Here is a 22870-nt window from a genome sequence, read left to right on the forward strand (position 1 = left end):
TTGGAGACCCGAACAGGGATCTCGCCAAGGCAAGATAAGGCAGCCAAGCGGGAAGCCGCATCCTGAGAAGGAGCAGCAACGACACGTGTACCGAGACGAGTGGGGTTGAAAGTAACAGACGCATCCACGGAATCTACAAGATGCCGATGGAGGGAGAAATCGTCAGGAGGCGCAGAATCAAGAGGGAGGAGATCAAAGTATTTGGCCCATGAAGCAGGACCAAACAAGGCCTGATACGCATCAGCACGAGAAGGAATCGAGCGAGTGCGGTTGGGGCGCGAACGGCGTTGAGAACCCCTAGAGAGAGAGGGGTCAAAAGGCGCAGTAGTCACAACGAAAGACTTAGCCACACCAGGGGACGAAGTGGTCACCACCGGGGGCTGGAGGCTCGACCCAACCACAGAGGAGGGAGGGGAGCTGGGGGAAGAAGTCAGGACGGTCAAAGGAGGAGCAAGGTCGGGGCCCAACGCAGCGGGAGCTACAGAGCCTGGTCTTCCAATACAGGCCGACTCGGGGGCTTGGTCGCCCACCCCACGAGCCTGAGAGGGTACAACGGAAACATTCAACGACATAGAGACGAAAAGTGACAAATTCACCCACGAATGTGCCCCCATACCCACCATGGAGCCACAATTAGAGGCAGGACACCCAACAGGAAGCTATCTCCGATCATGCCGGGGCCTCCCAGGGGTGCGTCGTGAGTATACGCCCCACAAACGCCACCTTAAGAACCGTCAGTCCGTCGAGATCGGGTTCAGCGACGAAAGGGGGATTGACAATAAAAGGTTCCCCTCGCTCGAGACGTTGGGTACTACAGTTCTACGGGTGCAAGAGTATGCCTCCTCAAGCACGCGGGCGTCAAAATAGAAGAAGTCCAAAGAAAGAATCCAAAACAAGCAAAAGGTCGGCAGGAAACGACAAGCAGATAGGAGAAGAGGGGGGAGAAAAACGAAACATAAGGAAAAGGAAAAGCGATCCGGCACAATTGGAGAAGACAGCAGCAGGAGTGCAAGGCCAGAAAAGGACAGAGGACTGCCCAACGGAGCATCACACTCCGGCAGCCGTCCACCAAGCCCCCTCACGACGCCAACGGGCCGGATGGGGAGGGGGTGCTGCTGTCTGTAATGTCTCTATGTATGCTTTGTTGTTGTCATCATATTCCTGCCTGGGTTTTCTGTTGTTTGGTGGGGGAAGGGGGGGGGGGGGTTGTAAATTGCCAGGACCACAAGTATTTGTCCATCTGCTGTCAGTGTCCCAATGATGGGGTCTGTGTATGCGTTTTCACTCCTGAGAGCTTCGAACTTCCACTCCCGTTATACTAGGAATGCAACTTCTCCTCCCTGCCTTTGTTGTCTTTCTTTCCTTATCACTTGGAATTCACCCTGAGAATATTGCATCAGAGATCATACCGTTCATTTTCTATACATTTTCGATAATTTTCGATTATCGTTTCCACTATTGCGATCAAATCAGGATCATATTCACTAACTCTTTCATTTATTTCCTCTGCTTTGTTCGTAATTCCGTCGGCATTCCTGTATCAAACCTCCAAGCTCTTCCTAGACACACTATTCCCAGAGATCTCAATGTCAGGGAGTGGATGGGAGTCAGGGGGTGGGTGGGGGTCAGGGAGTGTGTGGGGGTCAAGGAGTGGGTGGGAGTCGGGGAGTGGGTGGGGGTCAAGAAGTACGTGGGTGCAAGTGTGTGTGTGCACGCGCGCTGCGTGTGAGTGAATTTGCATATCTAAACATTGCATATGTGTATGTGATTGCATTGTCACTCTAGCGTGGTGCTGGTTCATGCTAGTCTCTAACACGAAGGTAACACCAAATTTGGCGAATAAATTGCGACTAAATTCTATATTATGCAACACATACAAAAACAGATGTTTTAGGCCTTGTGAATCCGGATCCAAGAGGCCAAGTAATGGTGACGTCATAAGACGATACAAATGTTTTTACATGATTGTATAACATGTAATTTAAATCTCTGACGTCACATTCCGCCTTCCAGGGATAATTAATGTTTTTTTTTTATATTCATGTTTTTCCTAATGTGATCATTTTCCATCGCTTCCTCTCTATCTTTCTCGACATAATTGATGTTGGGGATTTGTGAATTCAATTGTTTTTGTTAGGAAACGAAAGTTAGAAGGAAGCGACGCTGATCTTCCCTATTGTTTTCCCCATCTGTCCATCTCAACCCGCGCCTGGAGGCTGGCCGCCCACCCACCAACCGCGCCACACCACACGGTCAAGACAGCGCCTGCAGCTACAACAAATAGTACGGTTAGCGTCACACATCCCGCCTTTCCTAGATTTGCTGGCAATGGAGGTATTTATACTGGAGCCTCAGCCCAGCAGAGTCAGACTCGACCCTGCCAGGCTCACACTTGCAGCCACATTCGACCAGCTTTGAGGAGAACGAACAACCATCCAGGTTGAAGTAGAAGCAGAAGGAAGAGCAGGAAAATCATCGCCCTCCCCCCTTACATAAGCTTGCGAGCCTAAACAGCGGATTCCGTGTGTGGTCAGCCATCGAGGTCAGCTGTGTTTATCGGGTCGCTGACGGATGACAACACAGGTGTTCCAGAGGATAGTTTGGTGGATGACGGCTGTGGTGTCCCTGGCCTGGCTGACTGCTGCGGACACTCCCCTACCCAACATCCACTTCGGCGAGCGGAATGACGTGAGTTACAGCTGTGTATTTACCTGAATTTACCTGAGGGTCACTTACACTCTAGTGGTCTCGACGAGGACATTAAGTCGGCGGCGTGTCAAAGGTCATGATGGTTTTTTTCAACCTGGATTTTAAAATTCAGCAGTTTTGTCATTTACGACTCCGGCGGGTAGGCGGTTCCAAGGGTGTATAACCCTGTGGGTGAAAAACTATCTCCTGTTTTCAAGAGATAAATGTTTGTCCTACATTGTGGCATGTTGAGCTTGAAACAGTTGTTCATTATTTTTGTTAAATTTAACCTTTTGAAGAAGTTTTCTAGATCAACATCCTCCATATTGTTCATTATTTTAAAAGTTTTGATGACATCCGCCCTGTCATGCCGGGTTTGCAGTGTTGTTAGCCCTGTGGCCCTCAACCGTTCCTGGTATGAAAGTCGGCTTAGTTCAGGAATGATTTTTGTTGCCCGGTGTTGAACTTTCACCATTAAAATGTTAATGCTAATTTTTCTAGCTACTTTCATCACTAAACATCTTCAAAACTCACAATTTTTATCACTCTAACCCGAATGAATTCATTTCATTTTTTCATAAATTAGGTACATCTGCATTTATGCAGCTACCCTAGACTCAATGAAGCGGAGAACAGTGTGCCAAAAAGCTAGCTACGTGGTGCTAAAAATCCCCATCACACAGGATGGTTAGTCATACAGAGGCATGTGATAAGTAGTCTGCACTGGCAGACTCTGAGGAGCATTATGAGGATATCATTAACACAAGAGTGAATAAGGTAGCAGTGATACCGAGTCTCTATCTCGCAGGATGATTAGTCATACAGGGCCAAATGTTTAGTAGCCGGCACTGGCAAATTTTGGGTGAAATATGAGGATATCTTCAAGAACACGAGAGTGAATAAAGTAATTGCAAAGCTCTAGGTACCTCATGCCAACGGGTCTGAAAGGTCTAATAACTGGGAATTCGGTGATGGAGTGTGGGAGTTCATGCCGCAGTTCCTGCTCACAGAGTTTGCACCTGGAGTGCTCAGGATTGGGAGATCCGTCACCTGTAGCCACCTGCCACAGGTAACGGTAACCCAACCTGATCCTGGCAACCACTGTGTCGCACAGTCTGGTCGACGTTGTGTACTGACCATATATGTAGGTTTCAGATCTGAACAAATCATAGTTTTTTATACTAGTGCTTTCAGATCGTTGGGAGCAAGTAATTTCTTTCCTGAAAGTTCACTTTTTTTTTAAAGTTCACCTTGGCCGTGTAAGCGTTGTAGTCTACGGACATCACATCCCATATTTCATTGCAGACCTCAAGCTAGTTCATAAAAACCGCAGGTAGGGGCATGGTTTCAGGCTGGTATTTCTTAAAGCATTTAACCTAGGCTTACCCCGATCATCCTATGTCTGTCCGGAACCCAAGACCATTCCACCTACAAATTTGGGTGCGACTAGGCTAAAATTTGTCGACCACAACACGTGTGTCGGTGAGTCTCACATGTGTCAGTATGTATCATGTGTCAGTATACATCACCTGTGTCAGTAGGTATTACGTTAGGTGCAGTGAGGGGGTAGAAAATCAAAGGGGGAGCTAGAGTCACAGATTAGGCAAATGGGAGGATGTTGTGCAGGGAGAGAGAGGGGAGAGGGGGGCATGGGCCAGAACAACAGTAGTAGCAGTAAGGAGCAGAATAGGGTTAAGGGGGAGGTGGGTGGAAGGAGTTGAGGATGGAAGACTGCTCACTGGATTAAGAGATTGTGAGTAACAAGTTACCGCCTTCACCAAATCTCTTCATATATTGTACTCTTGTCCCTGCTTCGTGGTGTATTTCTCAGTGAATATGTTGTAATAGTTGGAAACGTTCCTTGTAGAAAATGTTTGTGTTCTAATATGTATGTAGCTGTCTCTGTCTTGGAAAACAGGACTAAAACATGTCTGCCTCTATTACTTTTCTAATATACTGAGAGTGCCAGGACCTTATATAAGGCCAAGCCGGTGAGATAAACCTCAACTTTCTTTGTCAGTAATTCAGAATCCAGACTTCTCAATATATCTTAGAGTTCTAGCCATTCAAACTGCCGTGTCTCGTCCTTGGAACCCATAGTTCCTGAGAGGTGAGGTGAGAGGCACGCTGGACAGCGGAAGGCGGTCCACACGAAGCGGCCAGAAATTCTTTAGTTAATCTTCAATTCTTCAATTTAATTGAAATTCTTAAACTCCATAAATTCTTCAATTAATTTCTGAATTACAATTGTATTCTTTCTGTGCAATTTTTTCTCTTCGTGACACTCATCATTCTGTGTCACAGTTGCATTACCTATTGTCTCCATTAGTTCATCCTTCTTGTGGATACTGTAGACTCACTTCCCAGGAGACAACGACGTACGTACTCAGTCGTACGTACGTACGACTGAGGCAACTCAAGTACCGCGTTACGACCTCCATCTGCGCCATGTCGTCACAAAATGTCGACATCTATCATCTTAAAGAAGTTAGATTTCATGTAGCTTTTATAAGATGCTCATCCTCTGCTTGTCTCTATTTAGTCATAATACACTAACGTTTATTTAATTACCATCCTTTCCCTGACTCCTAATCTCTAGTCAGGTGGGTTGAATAACTCTCACCTGGTAGACTCACCTCACTAGGTGTTACCTGGGTTCATAACATTATCTACTAGTTTCTCTCACTAGCCATAATGTCTTCTTAATGTTCATATACTAGGTAAATAATTCGAATTTGCTCCTCCGCTTACCTCAATCAAGTCTTCCCGTCTCTCCACATCCTGTTTACTCTTTCAGTGGCTATGTCTACCTCTCCCTACCTGGCTATGTCTACCTCTTCCTCCATGGCTATATGTGATTGTAACACAGTTATTCTCCTCTCCGGCTTTTCAATTGCTCTCTGTCTCCAACTCTTTTTGAATTGCCAAAATTTCCTCTTTATAGTAGTCCTCAATCCACATCAAACGTCGTCGGTTCTGCATTTACTGACGTAAGCGTTGATCATCATAGCAGAAACAGGTGAAATAATATTAATATCGAAGATTGTCTTATTGTTCTCAACTCGCATATATTAACACCTCGTGCTGTGATATGAGCCTTACCAGGGGGTGGAAACTTTTTTCCTGCAGCCGAGTAACGACATCCTGGGGCCACAGCTGTCAAAGGAGGAGATGGACTCGGCATCGCACCGCCTGGCGTCACTTGACAAGGATGGAACCCACCTACCCGCTGTCGGATCCCCCAAGCAGGGCGCTATGGGTTCCCCGGACCCCATCGCCGCCTCCGGGTACTTCCAGGGAGACATTGTGCTGCCCTCCCCGGACCACTTCTACCAGATCATGCAGGTGAGCCCTCGTCTCTCAGTATAATAATAGTGGATACAGTAGGTATCTACTAGCTTCTCCTCCTTGTAGATACAGTAGGTATCCTGGGACAAGAAATCAGAGCTGCAGTTAAGGCAGAAAACTCTGTAAATAGTCGGAGGCTCTCAAACGAGTGTTAAAGTTTTCCTATTTATTGTTAAGTCTGCCTTGCCACTTGGGGTGGACGGTAGAGCGACGGGTCTCGCATCATGCAGGCCGGTGTTCAATCCCTCGACCGTCCATAAGTGGTTCGGCACCTTTCCTTTCCTCCGTCCCATCTCAAATCCTTATCCTGATCCCTTCCAAGTGCTATATAATCGTAATGGTATGTATGTATATACCTGGTATGTATGTATATACCTGGTATGTATATTACCAGGCCACATCACTAACAAGGCTTGCTAATAAGTACTATTATTTCAACACTGATTCTCTTAATAAAAGTGCCCAAACAGTTCAACAGTCATAAACAACTTAATATTAACTCGCAATTGTGAAGAGAATATTATTAGCCTAGTCTAAAGAATGACTCATCTATCACGGGTTATCCTAAGTTATCATGAAAACTAAGACGCAAGAACTAGGTTAACCAAATTATATCAGCTTAAGAAATTAAATTACTTCAATAGACTCAATAAACAGATAACAGTCTAGTAAATGAATATATTAGAGAATATGTATACAAGCAATAGCTCTAAAATAGCAATTCATATATGTATATAAGTCTGTAAACACAAGTCAGTCATCTATACATACATCCATACATACATGCATATAATGTAAATACGGTACCTGTACACGGATTGTATACAACATGTAAAAAAACAACTGAAATACTTACCTTGTCTCTCTTCGACATTCGGACAGAAAACATATAAAATGATACACTATCTCTTTCATCAGAAACTATATCAATAGACACTCATCATCGTCTCACTAGGTAACTGAAATCATCAAGGCAAGTGGGAGGGGAGGGGAGGCCTTCGACAAGCCGCCGGCTTGCTGTCCTCGTCGAGGCCACAAGGGATAGTGGCCCCTCAGGCACATCTGGTAAACTATCCCCTCAAAAGACGCTATTGTACATGTACATACAGTAATGCAATCTCTTTTACATTAATTTACATATTTTTACAGTAATTTACATCTCTTTCGACCATTAAAAAACAAATGCTTTTTGAGAAACAAATACTTTTTGTCAACAAGAAAAACACCGAGAAACAAATGTTTTTTTTTTGTCACCGAGAAACAAATGTTTTTTTTTCTGTCACCGAGAAACAAATGTTTTTTTTTGTCACCGAGAAACAAATGTTTTTTTTCTGTCACCGAGAAACAAATGTTTTTTGTTGACAAAGAAATGTCAGGCGACTCATAGGAGTCTCTCTTTATTTAGTCTTTATCTTGTAATGATACTAGAATTTAATATGCATATTTGCGGGCTTTAATTTTCAAGCTTTCTCTTATGCGTCTAGCTGCGGACACCCAAATGAGCACGGATATTTTAAGTTAGGTTCCGATGTCAGCACTTTGCTGGGTTTGGTTGTGAGTACTTGACTAGGACTGAGCACTTGGCTGGGACTTACTTTGGCCACTTGAACTTCTCAAGGCATCAAATGTTCACATGTTGTGTTCAAGCATTTTATTTTCAAGTAGGCAACAATTGATAATATTCGACTATAAAGTTACTTACCCAAAGGTCAGCTGCACTCACTAGCTCCGAGAGACGAGTATAATGTAAGCCCAGAATTAAAGTTTCACTTCTAACTAAAGGTAAATAATTTGTTGTTTCTCCACCAGGGGTCTTCGGACGCCCAGGCCAGCGCTGAGAGCGACCCTCACAAGAAGTGGCCTAATGGCGTCGTCCCTTACGTTATTTCAGACAACTTCTGTAAGTTACATTTTTTTTAGTTTATGTGCAAATCAATTATCTTCTTTCAGAGTAAGCCTTCAGCATGAGAAGGCCTTCAGCATGAGGAGGCCTTCAGCATGAGGAGGCCTTCAGTAGGAGGAGGCCTTCAGTAGGAGGAGTTAATCCTTTTGCAGGAGAAAGCCGTCAGCCGCAGGTATAGAGAAAAGGCTCGTGTCCCCAGACATACACTGTCATCAAGACCAGTCAGGGAAGACGCTTCCAGACAGGGAAGACAAGGAGAAGGAAGTCACTCGCCCCGAGAGACACTCGGGAGCAGCTGCGACTGGACAATGTGTGATTATCATTGAACCTCGTGTTAAGATTACACCTCTTCAGACATTTTCTCTTCTGTTATTATCTACAGAGAAGTGAACTGAGAGGACGTCGAACACTAACTGTTGGAGCTTGTGACTTACTGAGAACTTCCATGATATAGTGGCTTTATGATTTAACTATTGTGTAGCAGCTTGGTAATTGTATTGTGTTGTCGAGGACATGTTAATGTACTTCTGTGTCTGTGGTCATGTGATGAAAAGTAAACTGAACTAAAGCTACGAAAGAACTTGCCGTGTATGCCAACATTTGCAAGGAGGAGTATTAAGCAACATCATTCTCAACATCATACTGAATCGCCGCATCATTCGCAACTAGCTTAAATCTTACGTGGTACTCCCAGCCATACATAGCTATGGTGCGTAGTTTCGCGACAGTTACTTACCTCAGCTATATATGTATTGCGCAATTTAAGGGTTAATGTCGGTTTGGCTTTTTACCTGCTAAATTATGTTGATTGTATGTTTTATCCAGACTAACCAATCTTCTTCATTCCATGCAGCTGGCGCGGAGCGTAATGTGATAGCTGGCGCCATTGTTGACTTGGCTAGACACACATGTATACGCTTCATCCCCAGACAGCCTCACCACCTCGGCTACGTTCACATCCTCAAAGGCAATGGGTGAGTCTCCCGTTATCTATAGCCTACTCGACTACATTCCTCTTGAAATCATTTCACTTACTCAGTTCTCTTACACAGAAGTAAGTAACTATCAAAAGAAGGCGCCAAATGGGGGAAGATTATGTAGCACACAGAAGAAGTGTTTTTCCGACGTTCCTTATATTCATCCGAATTTTTCGTTCCCGTCAATATCCTCTCCTGCTACCCAAGTGCATGCTTTACATTTCGGTTATTTTAATAGTATTCTCATGTCCATAGTGGTGAGCTCCAGGTCTCCCAGCCGTTGCACGCTGTTCATGGAACAGTCTTGTATAGCAAATCTTTGGACTTTTCTCTAGTTATGTTTTGTGTATTTTCAGAGGGGGATTTCCCGCTAGCTTTTTCACATGCTAGTTGGAGTGAAATAGTTAACGTTAAGTGTCTTGAAATCTTCATTTTCCGGGTGTCTGTAGAAAACAAGAGCATTCAACAGCTTTACATGTGCTGCTGATGTTATTTCGTTAATATGACTTGGGGAATATACTTGGAGATTTGTCTATTTCCAGAACTTTTTTTTTTTACTCAACTGTTTTCAAATTATTTTGTACACTTCATGTGGCCACCTTAGTCCCTTCTAAGTATTATCACACTTCATTTGCTTAATTTTTTAAATTGTAATGGCCAACGATTGTTTAAATTGTAACTGACCATCGATTGTTTAAATTGTAATTGGCCAACGTTGACATGGAGGCTCCGACACTGTCAGAACTGTCCCTGACATATCTGACACCCCCACCATCCCCTCTAGGGTCCAGGTACTGATCCTTGTGGTACTCTGTTACCCCATACAGTGTGGTCTCTTCTGTCTCCCATCAACTCTCTCCTTCCTGCTGGATGAGTAGTCCTCACCCAGGTACACTGACATTTACCACAGATTGTTCCTCAAGCCTGTGCAGTAGTACCCTACAGTGTTAAACAATGTCGAGTGCTTTTTGCAAACCAGGAAAATGCAGTGAGGGCCTACTTCTCATTCCTGTGAGTGATTGTCTTGCTATAGAATTCGGATAGACACGCCTTCTGAGTACCTATGCTGAAGCTTCGTCTGAATCGTTGTCAGTTTTATGTGTTCCAGTAGTCTCTCCCCCCGATTAATGTAGCCTTACAGGATAAATTAACTTCAGGATTAATTTAATTGCCTTACAGTGTACTGGTCAACGATATAAGCCTGTAGTTTTGTGCTTCTGAAAATCGTCCTTCTTATATATAGGTATGACATTTAACAACCGTCCAGCTGATTGATGCTGCCGCCTCTGTTGGGGGTGCTGCCTCTGTTGGTGATGTCTCTGTTGGTGGTGCTGCCTCTGTTGGTGATGTCTCTGTTGGTGGTGCTGCCTCTGTTGGTTGTGATGTCTCTGTTGGTGGTGCTGCCTCTGTTGGTGGTGCTGCCCCTGTTGGTGGTGCTGCCTCTGTTGGTGGTGCTGCCCCTGTTGGTGGTGCTGCCCCTGTTGGTGGTGCTGCCTCTGTTGGTGGTGCTGCCTCTGTTGGTGGTGCTGCCTCTGCTGGTACTGCTGTCGATATATGCCTAACGTGTGTAAACACATCTGCCTGCCTGTCTCCCCCGACACAATGAATTATAATCAGTCCCCGTGGCGAAATGGTAACTCACTCCCCTGGTGTTTCCCGAGCGCTTTGACCTGGGTTCGTATCCTAACCTGAGTTCGTATCCCGGCCGGGGAGGATTTACTTGGCGCCAATTCTTAACTGTAGCCTCTGTTCACCCAGCAGTGAGTGGGTACCTGGTTGTTAAACGATTTGGCAGGTCGTATTCCGGAGAAAATTGGGATTAAAGACTTGTACGTTATGCGTGCTAGTGGCTGTATGCAGCCCGTCCTCAAAGGACCCAAAAGTGATTCCATGCACCCGCCAAACCCCCCAGCTGTTTATAAATGAAAAACGGTTTACACACGACTCACAACTGATTTCGTTCGAACACTTTCGGGACAAGTGCTTCACTGACGAATTTTGTTCGAACCACAACGCTGTAAATGCTTCACCCACGTACTACAAATACAAATAATCGCCAACAGATCCTAAACACCTAACCTAACCTAACTAATGCCTTTATTTACACAATATACTAATATACTATAATATTAATTTATATTTGAGAAAATTCCCGTTTTGAAAGATATGTTACAATTTATGAATGCGTCTGTGGGGTCGACCGCTGGATGTAATGGACTTAAGTCGAGGACAGGTTGTTGTACAAGAATGTTAGAACTCGTGTATATATAAATAAATAAATACAAAATATTATTATTATGTGCTGACGGAGCCATGTTTTCCAGGTGCTCGAGCGAGGTGGGTCACCAGGGGCGGTGGCAAGTGGTCTCCCTGGGAGCGGGTTGTGTATACCACGGCATCGTCCTTCACGAGTTCCTCCACGCCCTGGGCTTCTGGCACGAGCAGGCTCGCCCTGACCGCGACCTCCACGTCTGGGTCAACTGGATCAACGTCCTGCCCAATATGACCTTCAATTTCGAAATGGTAAGTCATGCGACGTACTCGAAGGGGTCTCTGTTTTATCCAAGGTGTTTTATCCAAGGTGCCCGCACCGACGATTGCTTCGAAGACGTATATGTGTCATTTGAACGATTCAGTAAATGTAACGACACATGATCCAGGTTTTAACTTCGTTCTCTCATCTGCAGAAGTCGAACAAGGTGACAACAAACCTGGGGCTGTCTTACGACTACACCTCCGTCATGCATTACGGCCCAAATGCATTCGCTCGTGATCCCTCCAAGCCCACGCTGGTACCCAAGTTGGCGGGCGTCCACATTGGTCAGCGCCGCGGGCTCTCACAGGTGGGTTAATTTTGGGGGCTCGCTTCTTCTGAAGCAGGCTGAGAGTCCCATTGATCTGGGTTGAATTATTTTCTTTAGAGCCGGCTGGGTTGCTTCCACTTGGGGTGAATTGAAAGGGTTCCTCTAGAGAAGACAAAGCGGGTTTTGGATGGATTAATTGGTTCTTAAAAAGTATTCAAAGACTAGTTCCTTTGTTGCCTTTACTGTGAACTAATGCAACTATTCCTGGCGCTTCTCAGATGGACGTGGAGGGCGTCAATCGCTTGTACCAGTGCCGGCTTAGCAACAACAAACCCAACCAGGTGGACACGCCCACGCCCAAGAAGTGCGTCGACGACCACAGTGCGTGCTGGAAATGGGCACGAGAAAACTGGTGCGAAAAGAATAGTTTCGTTTCCACCACCTGCAGGAAATCTTGCAATAAATGTAGCAGTGATTAGTCTTGCTCGCCTCTTTTTAAGTCTGTCTAGATAGATATATACTGTTGTTGAACATTATTGTGTATCTCTATCTTTTTCCCTCTCATCCCATTGCACTTATGGATTACATACACACGCTTGGATTCTCAAGGGGGCCGCCAAGGAGAGAAATGCCAATGGAATTTTAGACGGCAAACATTGTACTTATAATCAAGAAAGGGGGATAGCTGAGTCCTTGAACGAGTGTCACTCGAAGACCAACCCGTCCTCAACTCAAATCCATTCTATCCAACGGTCGACCCCACAGACGCATTCATAAATTTTAACATGCTGTTCATTCAAAACAGGAATTTTCTCAACTATAAATTAATATTATAATATATTAGCATATTGTGTATATATAGGCATAGGATAGGTTAGGTTAGGTGTTTAGGTTCTGTTGGCGATTATTTGTATTTGTAGTACGTGGGTGAAGCATTTATAGCGTTGTGATTCGAACAAAATTCGTCAGTGAAGCACTTGTTCCGGATATGTTCGAACGTCAGCAGTTGTGAGTCGTGTGTAAACTGCTTTTCATTCATAAACAGGGGGTTTGGCGGCTGCACGGAATCACTTTTGGATCTTTGTTTGGAGGACGGGCTGATATATTTGTAGTACGTGGGTGAAGCATTTACAGCATTGTGGTTCGAACAATATTCGTCAGTGAAGCACTTGTTCCGAAAGTGTTCGAACGAAATCAGTTGCGAGTCGTGTGTAAACCATTTTTCATTCATAAACAGTGGGTTTGGCGGGTGCATGGAATCACTTTTGGGTCTTTGTTTGGAGGACGGGGTGCGCAGACAATCCCACGAAGTACTCGATCCATTCAATCAGCGGTCGACACCAAACACGCATTCGTCAGTTCAGCCCGTCCTCATAAACAAGAATCAAAATCCATTCCATTCTCCCGCCAAACATCCCTGTTTATGAATGAAAAACGGTTTACACACGACTCACAACTGATTTCGTTCGAACACTTCCGGAACAAATGCTTCACTGACGAATTTTGTTCGAACCACAACGCTGTAAATGTTTCACCCACGTACTACAAATACGAATAATTGGCAACAGAACCTAAACAACTAACCTAACCAGTGTCAAATTATGCACAATATGCTAATATATAATAATACTAATTTATATTTGAGAAAAGTTCTGTTCTGAACGAAAAGAATGTTAAAATTTAGGTTTTCAGAGGGTTTTAGATTTTAGGTTTGAACTTCTGCATGTTATTTAGGTTTCCAGAGGGACAGTATTATGTATATATATATTCTAGTGTAAATTGATATTTATTAAATAAACTAACTTAAACTCACAGGAAAGGTTTCGTTTTTTACCCCTCAAGCTCCTTGCTTCTAAGACCAAATCTAAAACTCTTCCACTGACAGAGAAGGAATCACTGAAACTCAAAGAGATAAATACCAAACCGCCAGGGATGAACTAGTGATGGTTTTAGACCAGTCGACAATATAACACAGGGCTTCTGCTGGACAATATAATACAGGGCCCCTGCTGGACAATATGCACCTGGTGCTCTTTTTCTGAAATCCCAGTCATGTGGCGATATTCTAATTGTCAATTCAAGGTCCTATGTTGCAGTTGCATCTGTCACGTCACCAGCCCTCTGGGGGTGGTGGCCCAGTGGTCGATACAACTTCCCCCCCCCCAGAGGGCAACAAGCCCGTCCTCATCAACTAAGGCCAAATGCTCGTTAATCCAACCGCAAAATCTCATGTTTATTAAGTGAATTTTTTTTACACACACGACTCTCACCTGATAACGTAGATACTGTACAAATCAGTTACTATTGTGAACATTACTGTGTGCCGAGATCTAGCAAAACATCATTGTTTGGAGTGAGTTCTTAAATATATGTGTTTGGTTTGTACGCATCTTGTGTGTTTGTTCCTGAATGTTTTTTTTTATGTTGTGCTGTGATGTGCAGTAATGTGCCTGGGAAACGTACGACTGTGTACGGTTCTGAAGTGTGGTGTGTCTAATAGTTTCCCCTTCGTTGGCTTTTGTTTGTGTACCAGTCTTGGGTTCACATTGACTTGTTTTCCTCAGGTACTGATTGTCCTTTATCAGGTGTCAATGTTAATGCGAAATTTCCTGTTTTTGTGAGCGCTCAGGGAGGCTTTATTGGTGTGCCGACTGGTTATGTTATTTCGAATGTTCAATGAGTATATATTTGTCACCAGGTTCTGGGTATTATGTCAGGCTGTGTGTGTCGATTGGAATGTAGTTTACTATATTATATATGCTACAATTCATCTGTTTCTTACAAGGGAAAAGCAGCTAAACTAAATAAATTAATAATTATTATTATTGCTGTTGTTAAGGCTTTATGTATGGATGTGTAAGAAGATACTTAATGTATATATAACCGCGTTGTGTATGGAAGCAACGCTGGTTTGTGTACTTTCTTATACTTGTGTGTTTGGTCTGCACATGTCTTCTGTGCTTGTTACACAATGTTATTTTTAGCATTTTAATGTGATGCTTTTTTTTTTAAATACGTTTTTATTCAGCATTTAATGTGATGCTTTTTATATGATGTTATGTTTTGTAGTTATGTAACTAGAGCACCGTACGAGTGTGTATGGCTCTGTACAGATTGTCTCCTGTTTGTTGTTGCTTAAAGTGACTTATGATTTATGTTAGGTCATTATTATTGTGAACTTTGATTGTTCAATGCTTTTATTCAATCTGCCCAAGTTCTGGGTGGTTTGTGAGGCTGTATGTTTTGGCTAGGGATTTGGTTTACCTTATTTTATTATTTTACTTATTCTATTTTTTTAATAACAAAAAACTAGTGCACTTGACGCCTAGTATATTGTATTAAAATGGTGGCATACTTGTCTCAGAACATATAAGAGAATACTCTAAATGAATACACAATACTTCCATAAATACTTTTCAGTATACTATGTAAACTCGAGAAATAATCTGGGGCCAGATTCACGAAGCAGTTACGCAAGCACTTACGAACCTGAACATCTTTTCTCAATCTTTGGCGGCTTTGTTTCCAATTATTAAACAATTAACCCTGCTGGACAATATAACACAGGGCCCCTGCTGGACAATATAACACAGGGCCTCTACTGGACAATATAACACAGGGCCCCTGCTGGACAATATAACACAGGACCCCTGCTGGACAATATAACCCAGGGCCTCTGCTGGACAATATAACACAGGGCCTCTACTGGACAATATAACACAGGGCCTCTACTGGACAATATAACACAGGGCCCCTGCTGGACAATATAACACAGGGCCCCTGCTGGACAATATAACACAGGGCCCCTGCTGGACAATATAACACAGGGCCTCTACTGGACAATATAACACAGGGCCCCTGCTGGACAATATAACACAGGGCCTCTGCTGGACAATATAACACAGGGCCTCTGCTGGACAATATAACACAGGGCCTCTACTGGACAATATAACACAGGGCCCCTGCTGGACAATATAACACAGGGCCCCTGCTGGACAATATAACACAGGGCCTCTGCTGGACAATATAACACAGGGCCCCTGCTGGACAATATAACACAGGGCCCCTGCTGGACAATATGCACCCGGTGCTCTTCTTCTGAAATCCCAGTCATATGGTGATATTCTAATACTTAATTCAAGGTCCTATGTTGCAGTTGCATCTGTCACGTCATGCCAATCAGGGATGACATGACACCTATTTTTGTGATACATCAAGATGTGTTGCGGCTGCTCACAGCTTGAACGTGCAAAGAACCTGGAGAACGTTCAAAGATCTTTTACCACTAGAATCTACTCAATAAAACATCTAAATTATTAGGACTGCCTAAAATTTGTATATCTGTATTCCCTGGAGGGCAGGCGGGAGAGATACAAAAAAATCTACACTTGGAAAATATTAGAAGGACTGGTTCCAAATCTGCACGCAGAAATAGGGCCACGTGAGACCAACAGGCAGGGCAGGATGTGCAAACGTCGCTTTGCACATCCTGCCATGTACAAAGCGGCATGCACCTCTGCCACTGAGAGCAGAGGTGCAATAGGCACGTTGAGAGAGAACTCGACCAACATCAAAGGTCCAAGACTTTTCAGCACTCTTCCCCAACACATACGGGGCATAACATAACTCTCGCAGTGTTCAAAAGAGAACTCAACAAGTATCTTCAAAGGATACCAGATCAACAAAGCTGTGACTCATACATTAAGCTGTGAGCAGCCGCATCAAACAGCCTGATAGATTAGACCAGCAACCAGGAAGCTTGGTCAGAGACCGGACCGCAGGGTCATCAACCCCCGGAATCTTCAACAGGTAGAACAAGTAGGTATAAGATGAAGAGTGCTGATGCCACTGTACACTGACTCAGCCGCCCTCCTTACTTGTGTGTGCTTATGTGATTGTAATGATAAACAAGCCCATCTCAAACTGAAAGAAAGCTAAAAAAAAAGTATGATCAAACATTATTGGAAAATTCAGACCACTATTTTTAAATACGCCTCAGGAAATAGGACGCGACGTAGAGGCAAGTCCTGCTACTCCCATTGTTTACCATATTCGTAAATGGGGTGCGACTGAAACGTGACACTTCAAATAACGATGCCTCTACGTCACCCATGTTTCTCAGAAAACATTGCTGACGCAGCCACTCCTCCTCAAACACCAAACGATGTGCTGTTGCCATCTTTTACACTACTACTGAGCGCTGGCGGGCACCTGGTGCACCCTCAGGGTGAGCGTTTTGTTCCCAATTTGGGTCGAGCTCATGAGGGACCATCACGTTTCCGTCGTTCAGCCGCAACGTATCGTTGCAGCTGAACGGCTAATGCGAGTGTCAATAGAGTCTTCCGGCAGTTTTTCCGTGTGTGGTGGTGGTATGACACTTGCCTCTCAAGGGGACTCTGAGGAACTCACGAAATGTGTATTGTGTTTATCAGATTGTTTATCGCCGCAAGTCACAATATTTTTCGTCGACAGACATGTACATTGACACAAGGCTTTGCGTTTTACCCTACATGGAAACGCCGAGATACATTCTGGCGCCATTTTCCCTAAATCCAAGAACAACAAACAATAATTTAAGGTTCTGGGGCTCGTGAGGGTTGTCATGTTCCTAGCAAACGGCGCCAACAGTTTGCATGCCGCTGCGTTTCATACGCCAGCTGTATGTAAACAAACTCAACAGAGAAAGCGTGGGTGAGACCCGCAATGCTTGGTACGCTGCTCGTCATGTATTATAAGTATCATTAATATCAGTAACCAAGCAAGCAATGGCGCTGTGTCAACTCTACAGTCAGTACCATCCACAGTAACACGAAACATCACAAGGGTTCCAGCATATTGAGGCATCCTTCACAGTGAACTTGTAGACCAATTGGCTACAGCAATAATTTTTATTTTTTATTTTTATTTATAAAAGAAAACACAATGTACAAAGCATAATCAGGCAACTGCAGAATAAACAATTCATGAAGACATACAGGACAAACATAACAAAGTAATAAGACATGAAAACAAACCAAACATACACAAGAACAACCAAGAATGAAAATACATGACACAGCACAAAACAGAAAACCCCTAAACGAGCACTGGACACAGTACAAAAACAGAACGTTACAAATAAACAACATAAGAAAAAAATGGAACATAAAACATAAACACATCCACAAAACCGTAAGTACAGAAATTCAGAAAGATAACACACAAACATAACCAGCCCCACACCCCAAACACAGGTGCAGAACAGTACACAAAAACAACAGGCCTCCCAAACCACAGACACAGAGACAGAAATACAGAACTACAAGAAATAACATTAAATAAATACTGATAAAACAGTGAAATACAGAAACAGACAACAACCAAGCCAGACAAAAACATACCAGAACAGGCCCACGCAGGAGCCAGGAACAAACACCCACACCACACACAAGGACACGTTCCAGTGCACGCAGGCACCGAAAAAACAAACCACACACACACATGCAAGAGCAAACACCAAGCAGTACATAAAAACAAAAAACAAGGAACAACACACACAACAATCATAAACCAACCACATGGATCACTCATAATTATCCGGGTACACCTGCGCCGGAAAGCGTATGCAGTAAGCTTCCCAAATCAACAGGACGTCCTCTGGGATCAGACGACCAGGAACCGCACAAGGCCGAGGCATTAAATCCAGCACGCCAATAACAAAACCCCGCGCCTACGGAACCCAAACGGAAGAAGAGCTCCACGGAACAGGACGTACCAGGTCATCAAATTCAAGGTTCAAATGGTGAATTCCATCGAACACTTCCCCGGTGGACGAAACGAAAGGGAGAGGTTTCCTCGCAGGGGGGCCGCAGACCCCTTGCTGGGCGTCGCACAGGAGGGGGGGGGGGGGACCCACAGACGCTCCAGGGCCCCCGCCAACGGGAACAGGAGCAGAGGCCCCCCGCCAACGGGAACAGGAGCAGAGGCCCCCCGCCAACGGGAACAGGAGCAGAGGCCCCCCGGCGCACATCTTTCGTCAACACCACGACGAGGTCGTGATCAACAAGGGCAACCGCTCACAGAGGGGAGCCACCAGCAGGAGGCGCAGGGTCCAACACAGGAGGCAGCACAGAGCCACGCACAGCATCGTCAACCACATCGTCACATTCGTCAGCCCACGCCCGAGGAGGCGACGCATCCCTATCCGTACGAGAGCGCTTAGGGATCGGCCGTTGATCGTCGGAGCTGTCACCCCCTGCAGGTGGCGCCTGAGAAGAGCCGTCTGCCCCATATCCGGGGGAGCACGACCCCTCAGAAGCTCAACCTCGATGACGTAGGGGACGAGGCCGCCACCTACAGAGTTGCCGGGCATAAAACACACGCACGTAGTACCCCAACAGCCGGACAGAGCACGGTGTGTCCGACCTCAGTCGCATCCCGAGGGTCCGAATGTTGGTCTTCACACCCGAATACGTGCCAGACGACAGGGAGTTCATCCACACACTGACGACGGAGCCGTACCTCTGGAAGAATCGCCGGAGGAGAGTCTCAGGAAACTCCATGGGGGCGCCATGAACACTGACATACGTCACAGCACCACTACGGTCTGAAATGGTCACAGACCCGGTGCCGTCCTGTAACTGCAAAGTACGTCCCTCGTACCTCCATAAGAAAGCACGGTACACCGCCTCACCCACAATCTTGATAACAACACGGTGAGCAGTTACCAGCTCAATGCCATATACGTCCCCAACCGGGACACGAAGCATGTCACTCAACACCACGTCCACCAGCGGGTAACCAGCACGGCCAGTAAACTCCAATCCGATGGAGTTTAACGGCACGACAGCGGGCATAGGGCCGCCCATCGCAAAACACGCCACGTCTCCACCACCAGGAACAGCAGGGAGGGTAAACACCCCCACACCCCCCCCTGCCGGCGAAAACGGCAACGACCACAAACTGCCGGAGTGGACAAGCGACACGTCCTCACTCAATGGCAGCACAGGTGGAACCTTCCACAGAAAACAAATGCTTCACTGCAAAAGCACCGACGATCAGCTGACGCCATAAACACAACATCCAGCTCCTGCCTACAGTCTCTATAACACACGACCAAAGAGCCAAAGCTCAACCCCCACAAGCACAACTAGGTGAGGACACGCCTACTCGCTGGCCCTGTATCCACAGTAAACGACAATAACAAATCTTCAATCCTTGTCTTCCTCAATAGTGAATTATCATTAAGGACTTGCCCGAAACGCTATGCGTGCTAGTTGTTGTATAAGAATGCAAGAGCTCTTGTATAAATAAAATAAATAAATAAATAAATAAGTAAATAAATAAATAAAGAGAAACACTGACCTGTCGTGTCAATGATTTCATGATGATGACAGCAATCTCCGCTGTTTGTTCCGTAATATCATATCCATGAGATGTATGAGTCCGATTCACCTCCCTGTCTGTTGTAGGGTCTTCTATTTCATTGTCTAATGGACGTTTTGTCGATGACGCATAGGAGTCCAATATCCACGGCTCGCATCATCACTGGATGGCCTCGCCCCTACGGTACGCAGGTTATTCCCCTGGTTGATAACCGACGGAAAGAAAGGTACCTTCTGTATGGGTACCGTGTACCGTCGCTGGTACAGAGAAGTGATGGAACTTCCTGCCACTGGCCTTCTGTATGGGTACCGTGTACCGTCGCTGGTACAGAGAAGTGATGGAACTTCCTGCCACTGGCCACGACACAACGAGCTGTTGACACTCCCGCGTCTCGATAGCAACTATGGTCGAGTTGGAGCTCAAGACTTTTATGTTCGTTTTTTATGAGTCAAAAAATTATCACAATGAAGAAAATGAAATATATTGACAAACATAATTACTCACGTTGTGATGCATTTATTTATTTTATTTTATTTACTTATATATTCTAGAGTTCGTACATTCTTGTACAGCCACTAGCACGCATAACGTTTCGGGCAGGTCCTTTATCCTAATTGTTCCCCGGAATACGACCCGACAAACCGCTTAACAACCAGATACCCATTTAACGAGCCAAATCGTTTAACAACCAGGTACCCATTTACTTAGACTTAACAAAAAACAACTAATAATTTCGGGGGATTTTAATATTGAACTCTGCGAGCCTGATAACCCTCATGCTGCTAGTTTCGTCAAATGTATGAATTCCTGCTTCCTTGTTCCCTTAATCACTAAACCAACTAGAATCACGGATACGACTGCCTCTGCTCCTGACCACATCTGGACTAACATAACCTCTCAACTTCAGAGATAATCACTGATAGGACCACAGACCATTACCAAACATTTCTCCTAACCAACATTAGTAAACCACCTCTAGAGACAATGAAGATAAGCTTTAGGCTGCACAATGAAACTTCTATAAGCAACTTTATTGCTGCTGCTGTCAATATGAACTGGGAGGCTGAATTAAGTAACATAGTGAACATCAACCTAGCAGTGCAAACATTTCTTCAGAAAACTTTGAACCTCTATAACACCCACTGTCAAATGCTAAAGAAACGAGTCACAACTACAAGGTTAAACTAATCCATGACTTACAAAAGGATATACTTAAATCTATTAATAAAAAACAGGACCAAGAGAAGAAGTATAGGTTAGGACTCGTCTCCAAAGAAGTTTAAAAAATTTACTCATCAATGCTGTCTAAAATAATTAGAAGAGCCAAAGTAAAATACTACAAAAATAAATTTAACCAAATTAAGTGCAACATTAAGAAAGCATGGAGCACTATTTCCCAAATATTAGGATCAAAAAATATTTTGAATAAAAACCCAATACTCTTATCCAATGACGATGGTGTGCTTTCAGCCTCTGAGACTGCTATTGAATTCAATAGGTTCTTCTAATCCATCGGCACATCTCTTGCTAATGATATTCTATCTTCCCTAACTAATGTTAAGGACTATCATACAGGTAACTATCCAGAGTCTCTGTACCTAGCTCCCGCTAATTCCTCTGATGTTAATAAGATAATCCTTTCCCTTAAAACTAAGTCAAGTGCACTTGCTGAGGTACCATCTCTAATTTACAAAAAAGCCTCTAGATTTTTAGCTCCTGCCATTGCATTGCTCTTCAACAAATCACTTGAACTCTAAACATTTCCGGATATTCTAAAAAAAAAGCGAGAGTAACCCAGTCCATAAATGTGGTGATCTCACGGATGTCAATAATTTCAGACCTATATCAGTTCTGCCAACTTTTTCAAAAATATTTGAAAAGCTAATCTACAAGCAGCTTTACTCTTATCTAGCCAAACACAATACACTTATCTCTTGCCAATATGGTTTCTGACCCCAAAAAACACTAACGATGCACTTATTAGTATGATTAACTTGATACATGCAGCTCTTGATGAAAAGGAGTTCCCTGTTGAATTATTTGTTGACCTATGGAAGACGTTTGACACTGTCAACCACCAAGACCTTCTTCTTAAATTACATCATTAAGGAGTCAGAGGTCACTCCTTCCAATACCTTCAGTCTTACCTTACCAGCAGGCTCCAGTATGTTTCTATGAATAATTCCATTTCTCCTACACTACCCATCAACATTGGTGTTCCACCGGGCAACGTACTTGGCCCTCTCCTCTTTCTCATCTACATTAATGATCTTCCAAATGCCTCTCAATACCTCAAGCCAATTATATTTGCTGATGACACAACCTTTATATTCTTCAGTCCTGACCCTCTTGCTCTAAATGTCAGAGTGAATACTGTGCTAAATAAAGTCCATCATTGGCTAACTGCTAACAAACTCACCCTTAACATTAACAAAACCTATATTTTGTTTGGTAATAAATCCTTAGATCAAATTAATCTAAGAATTAGATTAATCAATATCCAAATTAATAACAAAGTAGATGGTAAATTCCTTGGTGTCCTCATCGATAACAAGCTGAATTTCCAGGGACACATTCAAAATTTAGCAAAAAAAAAATCTAAAACTGTTGGCATTCTTTCTAAAATCAGATATTATATACCTCGCTCTGCCCTGGTGACGCTCTATTACTCTCTCATCTATCCTTATCTCAATTATGGTATCTGTGCTTGGGGTTCTACTACCCAAAATCATCTACGTCCTCTAAATACTCAATACAAAGCTGTTATTAGAACAATATCAACCTCT

General features: G+C 44.1%; 2 protein-coding genes across 2 annotated transcripts in view; one reads left to right on the top strand and one right to left on the bottom strand.

Moving 5' to 3' along the window:
- Hinfp (Histone H4 transcription factor) overlaps positions 1–20080 on the bottom strand; it is a 96244-nt gene extending 76164 nt beyond the window's left edge. Inside the window, exon 1 of the mRNA XM_069311307.1 lies at positions 20064–20080. The gene's annotated coding sequence lies outside the window, so the exon portion shown is untranslated. The remainder of the gene's footprint in view (positions 1–20063) is intronic.
- On the top strand, positions 2347–13539 carry LOC123772214 (hatching enzyme 1.2). The gene is made up of 7 exons (XM_045765280.2): positions 2347–2688; positions 5818–6033; positions 7846–7936; positions 8793–8913; positions 11241–11439; positions 11604–11759; positions 11999–13539. Exons 1-7 carry the CDS (start codon positions 2572–2574, stop codon positions 12197–12199), a joined length of 1101 nt encoding a protein of 366 aa, XP_045621236.2. The 5' UTR covers positions 2347–2571; the 3' UTR covers positions 12200–13539.
- Positions 20081–22870: the final 2790 nt, after the last annotated feature.

The sequence above is a fragment of the Procambarus clarkii genome, chromosome 69 (genome assembly GCF_040958095.1).
Source record: "Procambarus clarkii isolate CNS0578487 chromosome 69, FALCON_Pclarkii_2.0, whole genome shotgun sequence".
Taxonomy (NCBI): domain Eukaryota; kingdom Metazoa; phylum Arthropoda; class Malacostraca; order Decapoda; family Cambaridae; genus Procambarus; species Procambarus clarkii.

Excerpts from the sequence above, each read along its gene's own strand:
- LOC123772214 (XM_045765280.2), top strand. The coding sequence starts at position 2,572 with ATGACAACACAGGTGTTCCAGAGGATAGTTTGGTGGATGACGGCTGTG. Across the intron at positions 6,034-7,845 it reads ACTTCTACCAGATCATGCAG|GGGTCTTCGGACGCCCAGGC; the intron begins GTGAGCCCTCGT and ends TTTCTCCACCAG. Across the intron at positions 11,440-11,603 it reads TGACCTTCAATTTCGAAATG|AAGTCGAACAAGGTGACAAC; the intron begins GTAAGTCATGCG and ends TCTCATCTGCAG.